General features: G+C 42.2%; 1 protein-coding gene across 1 annotated transcript in view; it reads left to right on the top strand.

Annotated features, from left to right (window-relative positions):
• Positions 1–9,526: 9,526 nt before the first annotated feature.
• The window catches only part of uri1 (URI1 prefoldin like chaperone), a 44,723-nt gene continuing 35,884 nt past the window's right edge, over positions 9,527–18,365 (top strand). Inside the window, exons 1-2 of the mRNA XM_072596191.1 lie at positions 9,527–9,916; positions 17,966–18,000. Of these exons, the coding sequence (XP_072452292.1) occupies positions 9,824–9,916; positions 17,966–18,000 (128 nt within the window). The 5' untranslated portion in view covers positions 9,527–9,823. The remainder of the gene's footprint in view (positions 9,917–17,965; positions 18,001–18,365) is intronic.

The following is an 18,365-nucleotide window of genomic DNA, read 5'->3' as shown; positions in this document are numbered from 1 at the left end:
TTTATCTGAATTAAACTCCATCTGCCACTTCTCAGCCCATTGGCCCATCTGTTCCAGATCCTGTTCTAATCTGAGGTATCCCTCTTTGCTGTCCACTACACCTCCAATTGTGGTGTCATCTGCAAACCTACCCTTCGATATTTTGACTCATCGTCATTAGATATGGTGGTGTCATCACTGAACTTGTAGACGGTGTTCCTTCAAAATTTGGCAACAGTCATGGGTTTATAGTGAGTAAAGGGGCTGAGGTCACATCCTTTGGGATGCTCTAGTGTTGAGTGTTATTGTGGAGGAGGTGCAGTTCCTATCTTCATGGACTGTGGTCTTTGGGTCAGAAAGCTAAGGATCCAGTTGCAGAGGATGGAGCTGAGACCAAGGTCTTGGAGTTTTAAGATCCATCTGGAGAAGACAATGGTGTTGAAGGTGAGCAGGAGTCTGATGTGTCCTTAAAGTCCAGATGTTCCAGGGATGAGTGCAGGTCTAGGGCAATGGTATCCCCTGTGGACTTATGCCATTAGTCACGGATTGAGGCAGTTTGGGAGACTGGAGTTGATGTGAGCCATGACCAGCCTTTGGAAGCACTTCATGATTATTGAGGTGAGAGCCTCTGGGCAGTGGTCATTAAGACAGGTTGTATGTGCTTTCTTAGATCCTGGGATGATGGTGGTATTCTTAAAGCAGGTGGGGACTTCGGCTTGGGGAGAGGTTGAAGATGTCGGTGAATACCTCTGCCAGTTGATCCACACAGAATCTGAGTGCTCGACTACTCCCAGGAAGACCGATCTGACATCTGCAGTGGTGACTGTCAGCACAGGTTTGTTGAGGGCTGTTGAGGCAGATGACACCACTCTGCTGGCATTCTGCTCGAACCAAGCATAGAAAGCATTAAGTGCATCAGGAGGGTCATGTCTTTGTAATCATGAAGCAGGGATTTTTAAATTATTTGTTTATTCTTTATATTCTTATTCCATTGGCATCAGGTCATTACAAACTGGAAGGGATATATTTGTAATGTATGCAGGAATAAATCTTAACTCTCTCCCTTCAAAAATATACTTATCCTTTTCCAATAACTTATCAGGGCTTTGATATTGGAGCTTATCATAGAGATGTACAGCATGGCAACAGATCCTTCGGTCCAACCCGTTCATGCCGACCAGAAATCCCAACCCAAACTAGTCCCACCTGCCAGCACCTGGCCCATATCTCTCCAAACCCTTCCTATTCATATACACATCCAAATGCCTCTTAAATGTTGCAATTGTACCAGCCTCCACCACATCCTCTGGCAGCTCATTCCATACACATACCATCCTCTGCATGAAAAAGCTGCCTCTTAGGTCTCTTTCATACCTTTCCCCTCTCACCCTAAACCTCTCCCCTCTAGTTCTGGACTCCCCAACCCCAGGGAAAAGGCTTTGTCCAATTATCCTATCCATGCCCGTCATAATTTTGCAAACCTCTATAAGGTCACCCCTCAGCCTCTGACGCTCCAGGGAAAACAGCCCCAGCCTGTTCAGCCTCTCCCTGTAGCACAGATCCTCTAACCTGGCAACATCCTCATAAATCTTTTCTGAACCCTTTCAAGTTTCACAACATCTTTCCGATAGGAAGGAGACCAGAATTGCACGCAATATTCCAACAGTGGCCTAACCAGCCGCAAAATGACCTCCCAGCTCCTATACTCAATACTCTGACCAATAAAGAAAAGCATACCAAAAGCCTTCTTCATTATCATACCTACCTGCTATGAACCTGCACTCCAAGGTCTCTTTGTTCAGCAACACTCCCTACGACCTTACCATTAAGTGTACAAGTCCTGCTAAGATTTGCTTTCCCAAAATGCAGCAACTCGCATTTATCTGAATTAAACTTCATCTGCCACTTCTCAGCCCATTGGCCCATCTGGTCCAGATCCTGTTGTAATCTGAGGTAACCCTCTTCGCTGTCTACTACACCTCCAATTTTGGTGTCTTCTGCAAACTTACTAACTGTACCTCTTATGCTCGCATCCAAATCATTTATGTAAATGCCAAAAAAGTAGACGGCCCAGTACCGATACTTGTGGCACTCCACTGGTCACAGGCCTCCAGTCTGAAAAACAACCGTCCAACACCACCCTCTGTCTTCTACCTTTGAACCAGTTCTGTATCCAAATGGCTAGTTCTCCCTGTATTCTATGAGATCCAACCTTGCTAATCAGTCTCCCATGGGGAACCTTGTCAAACACCTTACTGAAGTCCATATAGATCACATTTACCACTCTGCCCTCATCAATCTTCTTTGTTACTTCTTCCAAAAACTCAATCAAGTTTGTGAGACATGATTTCCCACGCACAAACCCATGTTGACTATCCCGAATCAGTCCTTGCCTTTCCAAATACATGTACATCCTGTCCCTCAGGATTCCCTCCAGCAACTTGCCCACCACCGAGGTCAGGCTCACCGGAATATAGTTCCCTGGCTTGTCTGTACCGCCCTTCTTAAACAGTGGCACCACGTTTGCCAACCTCCAGTCTTCCGGCACCTCACCTGTCACTATCAATGATACAAATATCTCAGCAAGAGGCCCAGCAATCACTTCTCTAGCTTCCCACAGAGTTCTCGGGTACACCTGATCAGGTCCTGGGGATTTATTCACCTTTAACCATTTCAAGACATCCAGCACTTCCTCCTCTGTAATCTGAACATTTTGCAAGCTGTCATCATCTATTTCCCTACAGTCTATATCTTCCATCTCCTTTTCCACAGTAAATACTGATGCAAAATATTCATTTAGTATCTCCCCCATTTTTTGTGGCTCCACACATGCAGATCGTTGGCCTCCTCCATCGCCAGACCCTGACCATATGACGCCTGGAGGAAGAGCGCCTCAGCTTCCGCCTAGGAACCCTACAACCGCACGGGATGAATGTAGATTTCTTCAGCTTCCTCATTTCCTCTCCCCCCACCTTCTCAGTCCCAACCCCCAGATTCAGCACCGCCCTCTTAACCTGCAATCTTCTTCCCGACCTCTCCGGCCTATCACCCTCAACCTCACCTCCTTCCACCTATTGTATTCCCAGCGCCCCTCCCCGAAATTCCCTCCCCCCTACCCTTTACCTCAGCCCACTTGGCACACCAGCCTTATTCCTGAAGAAGGGCTTATGCCCGAAATGTCGATTCTCCTGCTCCTCGGATGCTGCCTGGCCTGCTGTATTTTTCCAGCACCACACTTTTCAACTCCACACAAAGGCCGCCTTACTGATCTTTGAGGGGCCCTATTCTCTTCCTAGTTACCATTTTGTCCTTAATATATTTGTAAAAACCATTTGGATTCTCCTTAATTCTATTTGCCAAAGCTATCTCACGTCCCCGATTTCCCTCTTAAGTATACTCCTACTTTCTTTGTACTCTTCTAAGGATTCACTCGATCTATCCTGTCTATACCTGGCATATGCTTCCTTCTTTTTCTTAACCAAACTCTTAATTTCTTTAGTCATCCAGCATTCCCTATACCTACCAGTCTTCCTTTTCACCCTAACAGGATACTTTCTCTGGATTCTTGTTATCTCATTTCTGAAGGCTTCCCATTTTCCAGCCGTCCCTTTACCTGTGAACATCTGCTTTCGAAAGTTCTTGTCTAATACCGTCAAAATTGGCCTTTCTCCAATTTAGAACTTCGACTTTTAGATCTGGTCTATCTTTTCCATCACTATTTTAAAACGAATAGAATTATGGTCGCTGGCACCAAAGTGCTCCCCCACTGACACCTCAGTCACCTGCCCTGCCTTATTTCCCAAGAGTAGGTCAAGTTTGCACCTGCTCTAGTAGGTACATCCACATACTGAATCAGAAAATTGTCTTGTACGCACTTAAGAAATTCCTCTCCATCTAAACCTTTAACACTATGGCAGTCCCAGTCGATGTTTGGAAAGTTAAAATCCCCTACCATAACTACCCTATTATCCTTAAAGATAGCTGAGATATCCTTCCAAGTTTGTTTCTCAATTTCCCTCTGATTATTGGGGGGGTCTATAATACAATAAAGTGATCATCCCTTTCTTATTTCTCAGTTCCACCCAAATAACTTTCCTGGATGTATTTCCAGGAATATCTTCCCTTCGCACAGCTGTAATGCTATACCTTATCAAAAATGTCACTCCCCCTCCTCTCTTGCCTCCCTTTCTATCCTTCCTGTAACATTTGTATCCTGGAACATTAAGCTGCCAGTCCTGCCCATCCCTGAGCCATGTTTTTGTAATTGCTATAATATCCCAGTCCCATGTTGCTAACCATGCCCTGAGTTCATCTGCCTTCCCTGTTAGGCCCCTTGCATTGAAATAAATGCAGTTTAATTTATTAGTTCCCCTTGTCCCTGCCTGCCCTGACTGTCTGACTCACTTCTGTTATCAGCTGTACCCATCCCAGGTCGATCTCTTTCCTCACTATCTCCCTGGGTCCCAACCCCACCCCACGCCCCCCCACCACTAATTTAAATCCTCCCAAGCAGTTCTAGCAAATTTTCCTGCCGGTATATTAGTCCCCTTCCAATTTAGGTGCAATCTGTCCTTCTTGTACAGGTCACTTCTACCCCAGTAGAGATTCTAATGATCCAAAAATGTGAATCCTTCTCCCATTGACCAGCTCCTCAGCCATGCATTCATCTGCTCTAGCCTCCTATTCCTGCCCTCACTAGCTTGTAGCACTGGGAGTAATCCAGATATTACTACCCTTGAGGACCTCCTTTTTAAATGTCTGCCTAACTCTCTGTCATCTCATTTCAGAATCTCAACCTTTTCCCTTCCTATGTTGTTCATTCCAATGTGGACAATGACCTCCCTGCTGGCCTCTCTCCCCTGTGAGAACATTCTGCACCATCTCTGAGACATCCTTGATCCTGGCACCAGGGAAACAACACATCATTCTGCTTTTTCTCTGCTGGCCACAGAAATGTCTGTCTGTACATCTGACTACAGAATCCCCTAACACATTTGATCTCTTGGAAGCCGACGTACCCCTCGTTGCATTACAGCCAGTCTCAATACCAGAAACTTGGCTGTTTGTGCTACATTCCCCTGAGAATCCATCACCCCCTACATTTTCCAAAACAGCATACCTGTTTGAAATGGGTATATCCACAAAAGACTCCTGCACTAGCTGCCTACCTCTCTTACCCTTCCTGGAGTTAACCCATCTATGCGACTGTATCTGAGACTTTCCCCCCTTCCTATAACTGCCATCCATCACATACTGTTGCTGTTGCAAATTCTCATTGCTTCTATCTGTCTCTCCAACCGATCCACTCGATCTGGTAAGATTCGCACCCAACAGCATTTATAGCAGATCTTGCATCAAGGAGCTGTCTCACATAATAACAATGGCATATCCAAATGATGTAATGTTGCCAGTCTTCCACAAGAAGATGCACATTAAGAACACACCATATGGCCCACTGAGCAAGCTTCACCATTGCATACAATTGTGGCTGATTTCAGGCCTCAAATCCACTTTCTCAATACAATGATTGAACACTTGTAAGAGTGAAGAATCTAATGGATTAAAACATATTTCCTACAGAATAAATTACCAAAATTGTTATCAGGAAACATTTGTTTATGAAAATAAACGATTAAATTTTAAAAATAAAGACATTGGTCCTGGCGGGCTGAACTAATTTCTCTTTTCCATATTTTATGTGCAAAGCTGGAAAATTAGGAAATGCATGTGTGTTTATTTGTGAATGCTAGTATATAATACAAAACTTAAAAAGGAAGAGAACAAACACAATAATCATCATTCACAAGATCAAAATATTACTTTCAAACAAAAATTGGATTTCAGAAAGGATATGAAATACTGATCCATTTTAAAATTACGACTTTCCTACAACATATTATTTTAGTGGAAACCAATGACTTGTTACTCCACGTTATTCAATAAGTTAACTTAATTTGTGACATTTTGAATATTGCATGAATGCTATTTTAAATGCATTTGATGAAAGATGTCTGAAACCTTGAACTAATCTTCCTTGCATTGGCATAACATAAAATGTTTTGCATGATCAATCTCTCACACAGTCACTTGTATTTATTTGCATTATCTGTATACAAATTGTATGCAAGTAATATAATGTCTTTTCAACATAAGACGTGAAATTGCAGAAAGAAAGCAAAACCAGTCTATCTAAGCTTTGATTAAAATAACAATTAATTCTGTAGGTCCATATTTCATTCTTTTATTTTTGTGATTCTGTTTCTCTTTGCCTATCATGCCAGTACTGATATGAAGATACTGCTTTGTAAAATAATCGGTGAGATGGCTAATATATGACGTGATTTTGGTAACATCAATGCCAAACAGAACTCAAAAAAACACTTAATATATGGACAATCACAATTTCTTTTTATATCAAGACCTCAAACAGCAGACAGCAACGGTGATGGGGGCACCGAGAAGAAATGAAAAAGCTGGTGCTGGAAAAGCACAACACGTCAGGCAGCATTGGAGGAGCAGGAGAGTTGATGTTTCAGGTATAAGTCCTTCATCAGGAATGTGGGTGTGGATGGGGGATAACTAAGAGGGTGGGGGTGGGGCTGGGGGGGACAGTTGTGGGCAGGTGAAGGATAATTGTGATAGACCAGTGGGAAGGGTGGAGCAGATAGATGGGAAGGAAAATGGACAGGTCAACAGGACGGTGCAAGTTGGAGGGGTGGATCTGGGATTGCTGTGCTTTTCCAGCACCACCCTTTTCAACTCTGATTCTCCAGCACCTGCAGTCTTCACTTCTCCTAGCATTGAGCAGGGAGCAGAGCAGATTTCAAAGACATCTGGCAGCAATCAGCAACATGGAGAAAGGCAGCTCGAGTAGTGGGGCGCCATGACGTCTCAGTGGTTAGCACTGTTGCCTCAGCACCAGGGATCCAGGTTCGATTCCAGCCTCATGTCTGTGTGAGTTTACCCCGGTTGCTCTGGTTTCCTCACACAATCCAAAGATGTGCAGATTAAGTGATTTGGCTGTGCTAAATTGCCCACAGTGTTCAGGGATGTGTAGGTTAAGTGCATTAGTCAGGGATAAATATAGGGTAGGGGAATGGGTCTGGGTGGGTTACTCTTTGGAGGGTAGGTGTGTACATATTGGGTCGAAGGCCTGTTTCCACAATGTAGAGCTTCTAGGATTCCATTTGAATAGACACTTGACATACAAAGAAAGTATGTCGCATTTAGTGAAAGGGTTGATGAGAACAAAGTCAGATAAAGCAATTCCATGGCCTAATGTAACCCACACAGTGAATCCATTTACATAGTATAAATAGTTGCTTATTTATCCTCAACATCTCTTTCTGTTTGCCTGATGCCAGTGGAATAAAGAATCAATAAATAATTTTAAAACCCCTGCTTCATGATTTCTGAGTCATGTGTTAAAATTTCGTGTTACATTTCTGATAGAGTTGGCAGGATTCTACTGTGCAGACATCAAGATATGGGAGATGAGATTAAGGAGCTGAAACTGACAATGTCAGTGAGGGAGGCTGAAGCTGTTCCAAGGTGACTCTGACTGATTTCTTAAGATGCTCAGACTACAATTCAGCACATCCTTACTGATGGGTGAGCTCCAAACTAAGTCCAAACTGGTAGAACCAGGTGTAGTCTCACTTTTGCCATCTATCTCACAAGAGGATCTCCCACAGCTTCAACATTAGTAGACTGCACAATACAGGAAGGTCCAACACCCATCTTGACATCAGTAGTCCTGGCAAATGATATTGAGCAAAGCAAATAACTTAATGGGTGTTGCAGAACCTGAGATATCAGTGAGTATTGGTTCAAGTGAAAGTGGAGTTGGATGGTGAGGCAGAACAGAAGAAGGGTCACTGGACCCAAAACATTAACTAAGCTTTCCATTCACAGATGCTTCCAGAACTGCTGAGTTTTTCCAGCTATTTCTGATTTTATTTCTAATATGAGCCTGCTATCTTTTGTTAATGGGTAATGTGCAAAAAGGAAAATCAAGCATTTTGTGAGCATTTGGATAGGCTCACAGTAGACACCATGTTAATAAGCAAAGAGCCCAAAAATAGTCCAGTCTGTGAACTAGGCTTGTGATCCTGAGCGCAAAGTGTACTTGCAGCAGCGTTACAATGATAGGTGCTTGTGCAGACAAAGGTTTATTTATGAAGTCCAGAAGAGTCCTGTAAATAGATCAAAGATGTGCCATGAGGATCACAGATGATGTAGGGCACAAGTGACTGGTATGCATGGGCATTCACAAGATGTTGGTGCCCAATGTTCAACATGGAAGTCTTTTGGAGCAAATGCTAGTTGAACCCATCAAGAACCTTGTCCAAATCACACTGGCCTAAACAGTCTTTCCAGGTGATGCAGCATTTCACCTGTACCCCCTCCAATCTTGTACATCATATTTGCTGCACCAAATGTGACTTATTCTACACTGGAGAAACTAAACACAGACTGGGTGACCACTTTGCAGAACATAGCCAGCCAATGTGCAAGCATGACCACTCCCCCTACTATTGCATAAATGCTGCCCCCTGCACATTTAACTTCAGCACTGACAAAGAGTCTTCTCGACTCAATGTTAACTTGCTTTCTTTCCATGGATGCTGTCTGACCTGCTATGATCTCAAGCATTTTTTGTTTTCAGTACTTCACATTGAAGCATCTCTGCATCCACCTCACAGTTCACTCTCCCATTCTGCTTTGCACCATCTGCAAACTTGAAGATACTGTATTTTGTTACTTCATATTGTGAATAGCTGGGGTCCAAGGCAGGCTCCTAAGTCTCAGAATTTATAGCAAAAGGTCACAATGTCATGCAATTAAAACAATATACTGAACAAATCTAGCTTGCTGTTAAGACTTAACCAAAACAGTCTTTACCAAGGTGTGTCCATTCATGAGTGAGATCTAAAGACTTAAGAGCATTCTAGGTTTGTACAATGTCATGACACTGAGACTTTTTGCTATACATTGTGTCTTATAATCCTACCCCACTACTTACCTGACGAAGGAACAGCACTTTGAAAACGAATGCTTCCAAACAAACCTGTCGGATATAACCTGGTGTTGTGATTTTTAACTTTGTCCACCCCAGTCCAACACCGGCACCCCACATCATTTTGAATATGAAAGACAGATCTGAAAAATTACATTCATAAACTTAGCGTGAAGTCATTAATGGTAGAAACCTTTCCAGACAGAACAATGGTAGTGCTTTGAGGAGTGACACACCTGTTTGATTCCTCTCACAGCAATCTACCGTACCTGCACCTGTTCACCACACCTGCACTACTTCACAACAGGTGCATACTCTCTCCCTCTCGCGAGACTCCCTACCGTTGTCACGTGCTCAATAGTGACTTTTCAAGACGGTCCCCGCCCCTTGTTCGACGTATCGCGTTGCATCCCCGCCCCTCGTGTCACGTGTGGAGTTGCATCCCCGCCACCCCCATGTCAATTGTAGTGTTACATCCCCGCCCTTTGTATCACGTGTCGAGTCGCATCCCGCCCCCCTTGTGTCACGTGCCGCGCTCCAGACCGTCCCGGAGCAAGATGGCGTCGGGCGGTTGGATTTGCTGAGACCGAGCGGCTTCGGCGAAAAAAGGAAAAGCTGCGCTTCGGGCTACTTGTGCTAATAATGCGAGTGTGAAATGTTTTCCGCTCCGACAGTGTTGATGACAAGACCTGCTCTCTCTATGCGGACGAGGAGTGAGGAGTTGTGCAGCTGCAGTTATCACATACATAAACATTTCTTTAGGACTCCCAGTTCCTGAGTGTTTATCAAACACAAGCTCGGGCTCCGGCTCCGGCTCTGGAGGAAATGGCAGACTCGCAGCATCGGCCCTGTGCCGCAGGCAAACCGCCGCACTCCCAGCCACTGACTCTCTCACGGCTCCGAGAAGAGCACGGAAAGGTAAAGGCCGTAAATAAGCGGCAGCAGCGGCGGCGGCCATTGTGTTAAAATCAGGCGGAAGAACGAGGAGAAGGAGCCTGGGCTGCAGCGGGGTTTTTGTTTCAGGCTCCAGGCTGCGGGCCCAGGTTATGTTTTGGTCAAAGTGTCACCGCCCGGTCTGCTCAGATCCGTTGTCATCTGTTTACTGGTGGCTCAGACAGACCTCCTCATTCCCCCCCCCCCCCCCGGTGTAGCGGGGTCTGGGCCGGGCTGTGATTCAGATCCCTTTCTTGTTGTTTTCATCGATTGAAGGGCAGTCGGTCCAGCTCGGGTAGAAATCTCCCGTCAGCGAAACGGGAATACTTTTTACATGTTGCTTCCGTCTTTCTGGGAGTTTATTTATATTCATCTCCCCAGTGAGATGAGTAACCTGGTTCTCATCTTTCAAAGAATAACGTTTTCCACTTTTAGTGACCAAAACCGTTGTCTAGTGTAGTACTCTAATAGCTGTCAACGCAAACAATTATACTCAATATTTTGAAAAGTTTATTGGTTCGTTGTCACATGTGCAGAAGTACACAAGTTGTGTTTACGAGCAGTAGGCAGATCAAGCGTGTATAGATCTGAAGTAGTAAAAAGACGGAGGCATACAGGTTACCTCGCACAGGGGATGCAGTCGGTGAGATCACTTAACGCGATCACTATTATTTGAGCTGAAAATGTGTTGCTGGAAAAGCGCAGCAGGTCAGGCAGCATCCAAGGAACAGGAGAATCGACGTTTCCGGGCATAAGCCATCTGCAGCCCTCACTTTCTCCTCACTATTGTTTGAGGCTAGAGAGTTCATGTATCAGCTTAATAACAGCCAGGGAGAAGCTGTTCCTGAACCTGTTGGTGCGTGTGTGTGTGTGTTCAGGCTTCTGTATCTTCTAATATATATGATGCTTGACTCATTTTCTGATTTTTTTTTGACATTCGGGATTTAGTGTATATCTGACATAAGACACTGAGAGGTTTCCTCAAGATGCAGAACTAGGGAGAATAGTGTCTCAATAACAAATCAATCATCAAAACTGAAATCAGAAAGAATTTCCTCATTCACAGGATTGTGAATCTTTGGAATTCTCTGCTGTCGGTTCAAAGAGAAGTACAGCACAGGAACAGGCCCTTCAGCCCTCTACTTGTGTTCAATGTTTAATTTTATGGGCATGAAGGAATATGAAGATCAGGTGGGAAGTTGGAGGTGAAGTTAAAGACCAATCATAATCATTTTGAATGGTGGAGCAGGCTTGATGAGCCATTTGACTTTGTTGCTTTTTTTCTGTAATATCACTCACATTGAGACAGTTCCGACAATTGCTTTTTCCTGACACATTGTTCTGTAATGGTTCCCTCTAATTCCCTTGTTTTTCTAATTTTCTCTTTTCTATTTGTTCAATTTGTTCAATCCATAGGCTCATGCCCAAGCATGCTTGCAGTTATCCTCATTTTTTCAAGTAGTAATTTATGTACAGGCCTGACCGTGATAGTCAGCTGCAGGGCATTACCACTATACATGCTTATTTCTCTCTTGATATGCTCACAATCAGCAGGGAACTCATGATAGCAATCAGAAGATCTTTTGCTTCATAGCCCATAATTGGCAGCGAAGAGTGCACCTAAGTCCCAGCTTCATTGACAGTACAATTGAAACGATGTATGGCTGATCTAGTTTCTGGATAAACTCTTTTTGAATGACTGGGTAAACATTCTTTTTAGTTATTGGACTAGTTGATCCAGTAATTCATAAGTAATTGGTTTATTCTGGCAGAGTTTCATAACAGGAACTCAATTGCAGTAATTTCAAATTGTGGAAATAGTTAATAATTTATAATATGTTTTAAAAGTAATAATTCCTGTATCACACTGTTCTAATGTATTTTGCCAAACATGTTTTATTATGTAATTTAGTAATGACTGACATCGGGTGATGTAGAAAAAAGGACTGACTCCCAAGTTTTTGAGCCAAGCTTATCTTGGAGAGTTGATATGCAAAATTTAAATGAATATTTGTATTAAGAGTTGGCAGCTTTTTTTTCATGCAAATCAAAGTTTTATCAAATATCTATGCTTGAATCACAGGCTACAATGGCCATCTTTAAATTTAAGAATACAATAACGGTTGTGTAACCTGTTTAACAGGCCAGGAATATTTCAAGATCCCATGGAAGCTCACATTATGACACCGGGATGATGGTGTAAGGTGTTCACACTTGGAGACAATGGTATCAGTCTCTGAGATCACAGTAGGGAAACCACTGTGACTCAATGGCTGAGAAAGATGTTGAAAATATTAGGTTGTCAACCATTGTGCTGTCAACTGTCCAGTTACTAGTAGGATTGGAAAAAATTTGGATCAAGGTAGCTGATAAGTATTTCTCTTTCTGTAAAACACATGCTTCTTTCATTGTCTATATGCCATAGCAAAATTAGGCCAATCAACCCAATGTGTCTCCTCTGACATTTCATTATGACTGATTAGTTTCTCAACCCCATTCTGCTGCCTTTTTGTTGTAATCCTTGATCCTCTTATCAGTCAAGAATCTATCTCTGTCTTAAATATAACTTGGTGACCTTACTCCTCTGCAGCAATGAGTTCCACAAATTAACCAGGCTCAATATGCCATATGTGGTCTGACCAGACTCTTATACAGCTTCAGCAGTAGGTTTCCTTACAACGTGCACAATCTGTCACTTTCTCACATTGTATTCCATGTGCGATTTCTTTGCCACTCTCCGAACTGTCCAAATTCTTCCGCAGCTTCACCACTTCCCTTGTTAATACCTGTCTCTTCACCTATCTTTGTGTCATCTGCAAACTTAGCAACAATAACCTCTCTTCCTTTGTCCAGGTAGTTAATGTATAACATGACTAGTTGTGGTCCCAAAACTGAAGTGTTTGGAATTCTGCTTGTCACCCTGAGAAACATCCCTTTGCCCCATTCTCTGCCTACTGCCAGCCAGCCTATCCTCAATCCATACCAGTACCTTGCCCCTAACACCGTTGGCGTTTATCTTATTGAGCAACCTCCTGTATGGCACCTTGTCAGAGGCCTTCTGGAAACCCAGACAGATAATGTCAAATGTAAACGGCTCCATTTCGGAATCCAAGCAGTGACCAGTGGGGTACCGCAGGGATCAGTACTGGGACTGCAGCTTCTTACAATATATGTTAATGATATAGAAGATGATATTAGCAATAACATTAGCAAATTTGCTGATGATACTAAGCTGGGTGGCAGGGTGAAATGTGATGATGTTAGGAGATTACAGGGTGACCTGGACAAGTTAGGTGAGTGGTCAGATGCATGGCAGATGCAGTTTAATGCGGATAAATGTATGGTTATCCACTTTGGTGACAAGAACAGAAAGGCAGATTACTACCTAAATGGAATCAATTTAGGTAAAGGGGCAGTACAGAGAGACCTGGGTGTTCTTGTGCACGAGTCAATGAAGGTAAGCATGCAGGTACAGCAGGTAATGAAGAAGGCTAATAGCATGCTGGTCTTCATAACAAGAGGGATCGAGTATAGAAGCAAAGAGGTTCTTCTGCAGCTGTACAGGGCCCTGGTGAGACCACACTTGGAGTACTGTGTGCAGTTCTGGTCTCCAAATTTAAGGAAAGACATTCTGGCTATTGAGGGAGTGCAGCGTAGGTTCACGAGGTCAATTCCTGGAATGGCGGGATTACCTTACACTGAAAGACTGGAGTGACTGGGCTTGTATACCCTTGAGTTTAGAAGACTGAGAGGGGATCTGATTGAGACACAAAATTATTAAAGGATTGGACACTCTGGCAGCAGGAAAGTCTCTGGATTCATTTAAAAAAGAGTTGATAGAGCTCTCAAGGATAGTGGAATCAAGGGTTATGCAGATAAGGCAGGAACCGGATTCTGATTAAGGATGATCAGCCATGATCGTTTGAATGGTTGTGCAGGCTCGAAGGGCAGAATGGCCTACTCCTGCACCTATTGTCTGTTGTCTAACTGGATCTCCTTTCTCTAACTTGTTTGTTACCTCAAAGAATTCTAACAGACTTGTCAGGTGTGACCTCCTAATGTGCGACTGTCATGTTGAACCAGCCCTATGTTAGCGTGCACTTCCAAATATACTTCTCATCCATAATAATGTGCTATGAAACCTTAGCAATGATCAAGGTCACACTAAATAGGTTATAGGTTCCTGTCTTCTGCCTCCCTTCCTTAAACAGGGATGTTTAATTAGCTATTTCCAGTCTTCTGGGATCCTCCCTGACTCCAGTGATTTCTGAAGAATCACCACCTATACCTCTACAATCTGCTTAGTTATCTTCTTTAGAACTTTTGGGTGAGGTTCATCTGGTCCAGGTAATTTATCCACCTTCAAACCTTTCAGCTTCCCATGCACCTTCTCCTTAGTGAAGACCACAACACTCCTGCCCTTTGACTTTTGAAGTTCTGGTGTGCTGCTAATGTGAAAACTGATGCAAATTACCAATTCAGTTCCTCTGCCATTTCTTTGTTCTCCATTACTGCTTCTCCAGACTAATTTTCCAGCGATCCAATGTCCACTCATGCCTGTCTTTTCCCTTTAAGGTATCTAAAGAAACTCTTTGCAATCTTGGTTTCTATTACTAGCTAGCTTCTCTTCCTTATTGCTTTTTTAGTTGCCATCTGCTGGTTTCTAAAGGCCAACCAATCCTCTGGTTTTCCAGTAATCATCTTCAAATTGTATGCTATTTATTTTGCTTGTATGCTGCCCCTGACTTCCTTTGTCAGCCATGGTTGCCTTGTCTTCTCTTCGCATTTTTCTTTTGTTGGATACATTTCTGCTATGCTTCCTAAATTCAGTGAGAAACTGCAATTGCTGTTCCACATCCTCCCTGGTAGGTCCCCCTTCCAATTAATTATGGCCTGCTCCTCTCCTATGTGTTTGTAGTTATCTTTGCTCAATTGTAGTACCATTTGATTCCAGCTTCTCCCCCTCAAACTGGAGGGAAATTGTTATCTTGTGGGCACTGCTCCTTTGGGATTCCTTCACCTTAAGCTCCCTAATCAAGTCTCTTGCAGTACCAGTCACCAAATCCAGAATTGCCTGTCCTTTAGTAGGGCTCTACCACATGCTGCTCCAAAAAATCATCTCTTCGACATTCCACAATTTATTTTTCCTGAGATCTGCTACCAACCTGATTTTCCTCGTCCACCTGCACATTGAAGTCCATGCTTGTTATAACGAGACCTTTTTTAATATGTCTTTCCTATTTCCTGATTTATTTTCTTCCCTACATCCTGACTCTTGCTTCAATACCTGTATACAACTCCCATCTGTGAAAAAGAATGTAAAGAAGGCTTAGATATCAATGAGTATCACAAAAAAAAAGAGTCTTACATGGTCAGAGTAGAAGTGACTTGGCTTTTGCCAGCTACCATAAGAGGGAGATGGTCTCTTGTTGAAGCCATCCATTTATGGATTCCAGGAGCATAACGGAGGGGAACACCACAGGCAAAGGCTCTTTTGCTGGAAATGATTTTAGGAACCACTCCAAAAATTTACTTCAAACAGGTGGTTCCTTTAACTCACAGCAGAGGGGAAGCGTAAATCCATTCAAAGTTGGGAACAACTGTGAACTGTTCACTATGAACACTAATTCTGTGGAGAGTAATATGTAATAAGTGTAAAGATGTTCTTTTCTGTATTTTAATATATTTCACGTAGAAAAAGCAAATGTGCAGTTAATATTCTTTACCATTTATGGAGGTAAAAATAATGAAAGTTTGTTGAATCATTCTTTTTTGGTATAAACTGAACATTTATTGGTTGGGACAAAATTTAAACTAACAGGTTTTCAGTCACTTCCTCTGTATTTATTGAAAAGTTTAATATTGTACCATCAACTATTTCTCATGCTGCTCATTGTCTGTGATCTTCAGGGTATCTTCAGCTTTGCATTGAAATGTCTTTTGTTGAAAACAACTACCTCTAGTTCTTTCTGCTGTTTCGATGACAGCAGGAGCAGCAGACTTCCACATGATGACAGCATTTCACCTGCTGCCAAGATAGCAAGTCTCAGAACTTTTGGTCAGAATGTAGTCCATTAACTCTTCAGGAGTGAAATAATAATTTGAGTGCTGACAAGTGGATTGGCAGTGGGGGAAGGAGGCAAGTGTGTCTGTTCCTTTGAAAGCAGATTTTGGAAATTGGGGATGATGAGAACTTGCACTTGGATAATTTTGCCGTTTTGAAAAATCATTTTTTTTAGATTAGATTACTTACAGTGTGGAAACAGGCCCTTCGGCCCAACAAGTCCACACCGCCCCGCCGAAGCGCAACCCACCCATACCCCTACATCTACCCCTACCTAACACTACGGGCAATTTAGCATGGCCAATTCACCTGACCTGCACTTCTTTGGACTGTGGGAGGAAACTAGAGCACCCGGAGGAAACCCACGCAGACACTGGGAGAACGTGCAAACTCCACACAGTCAGTCGCCTGAGGCAGGAATTGAACCCGGGTCTCTGGCGCTGTGAGGTAGCAGTGCTAACCACTGTGCCACCATGCCGCCCACATTGTGAAGCCCCAAATAAAATCAATACTCCAATTACTGTTGTTATCTCTTATGTCCCTCAATTATTTTTGTCTACCTGTTTGAGAAGTATTTATGGGTGAGAGCCAGGATCTTGCTTACATAGCCAAATGTCATGCACTAGCATGAACAGTGACGCAGGCAGTTCAGCCACAATGTTGAAGCTGAACCTGTCCCTTTGTGATCTAATACTTCCACATGCAAGATGTCACTAAGATTTATTGGATAATGATAGAACAGGATTTAATTTTTGCTTTCCCTGTTAAGGGGACCAAATTTATTAACTCTCAACAGAGCAGTGAAAGAACAAGATAGTATGTCCATACTAAATTTTCAAAAGTATTCACATGTAGTCTGTCTTTATGTTGGCAGATTGTGTATATGTAGCAGCACATTTTTTAAATGATTTGGACAAGAACCTAATTAATTTAAAATAAAGTATTGACAGTGTTTCAGTCTTATGGCTGAAGGAACATTGAGGTGATTGATTTTAAAGTAATTCTGTGTGTAACCAAGGAGATCATTCCCTTGTGTTTTAGCAACCTTTGATCCTTCCCTCCTATGACAATCAAACTTTAAACTCTCTTGGTTCCTTGAATAGCCTTATCTGTTTGCTTTTCTGTCTTTTGAAGTTCATTTGCATTCTACTGCTTTTTGTATAGAAGAATTGTGTCAAATTAATTCAGACTTACGTTTTACTCTTTTAGATGTACAACTTGTGTAGAATTACTTTGCTTATATAATTGGAAGCAAGTTAATCAACTTTTGATACAAACTGAAAAAATGTCCTTGTCAGAATATTCCTGAGCTCCTTCGTAGTACCAAATGTTTAGCCTGTCACGTTTTCAATGAACAGTTCTTCAGGTTGTCTATGAAGTGCATTACTTGCAAAGTATTCAATTTTTTAATTGAAGATTAGATTGCATTGCATTTTGTATTTTTTTTTGTGATCACATCTCACCTAAAGGTGATCTTGTTCATTGCAGTTACCTAATTGTTTTGCTTCAAATTGTGCTCATATGAAGTGATGTCAATAACTTTCACAAAAAACAATTAACTCATTCGGAAAGAAAGGCAAAGGGGGGGAATATGCCTTGAGTTCAGATAATTTTCCCTTAGGAAATTGGGCAGGCATTTGATTTGGTCACATGTGAAAGATAAGGAATTCATGAGAGATTTGTATACCCAATTTGAGGAAAGCAACATCTTTTTATCTCCCTTGTTCATTATTTTAACTAAAGTTTTTTTTTAGTGAAATGTTTGTGAAGGAAAACATAAAGTATCCATTTATATTACCATGAGACACCGATATTGCTTACAAACAAATGAAAGTCTTCCCAAAATCTTTTGTTTCAGGTTTTTTGGTCAATTAAGTTGCAGTTTTTTTGCTATATTTTTGTTTACAGTATGAACAGTCTTGGAATTCTTGACATTGCTTTTCATGAGCAGTTGTCTATTTTAATAACAGGTGGTTTCAAGCTGCAAGGAAAAAATCCAGCACTGGTAAGCTCAAACATTTGTGAACATGTTTACTGTATTATAGTCTTTCACATTTTTAAATTTTGCTTGTCAATTATTAGAAATATATCCTGTCAGTGGAAATTGATCAACATGGAAAAACATGTATCTTAATATTTGTTCATTGTTTTCATGGGTGAAAGTAATTTTCTTGCTGTACTTAATACTAAATAGGCTATCAATATGAAACTCCTAATAATTCTTTATTAATAACTGAACTTAGTATTCCTGATCTGAGAGTTAAAGAATATCCTGTACTTTGTAAATAACATAAATGAAGTTTTAAAACTGTTCATACAGCTGAGTTATTTTGTACTTCGGGTGCAGAGCTTAAATTCAAGATCATTCAC

Source organism: Chiloscyllium punctatum, chromosome 26, assembly GCF_047496795.1.
Source record: "Chiloscyllium punctatum isolate Juve2018m chromosome 26, sChiPun1.3, whole genome shotgun sequence".
NCBI classification, from domain to species: Eukaryota; Metazoa; Chordata; class Chondrichthyes; order Orectolobiformes; family Hemiscylliidae; genus Chiloscyllium; species Chiloscyllium punctatum.
The sequence above is the reverse complement of the archived record's forward strand: the minus strand, read 5'-3'. Positions and strand labels throughout refer to the sequence as shown.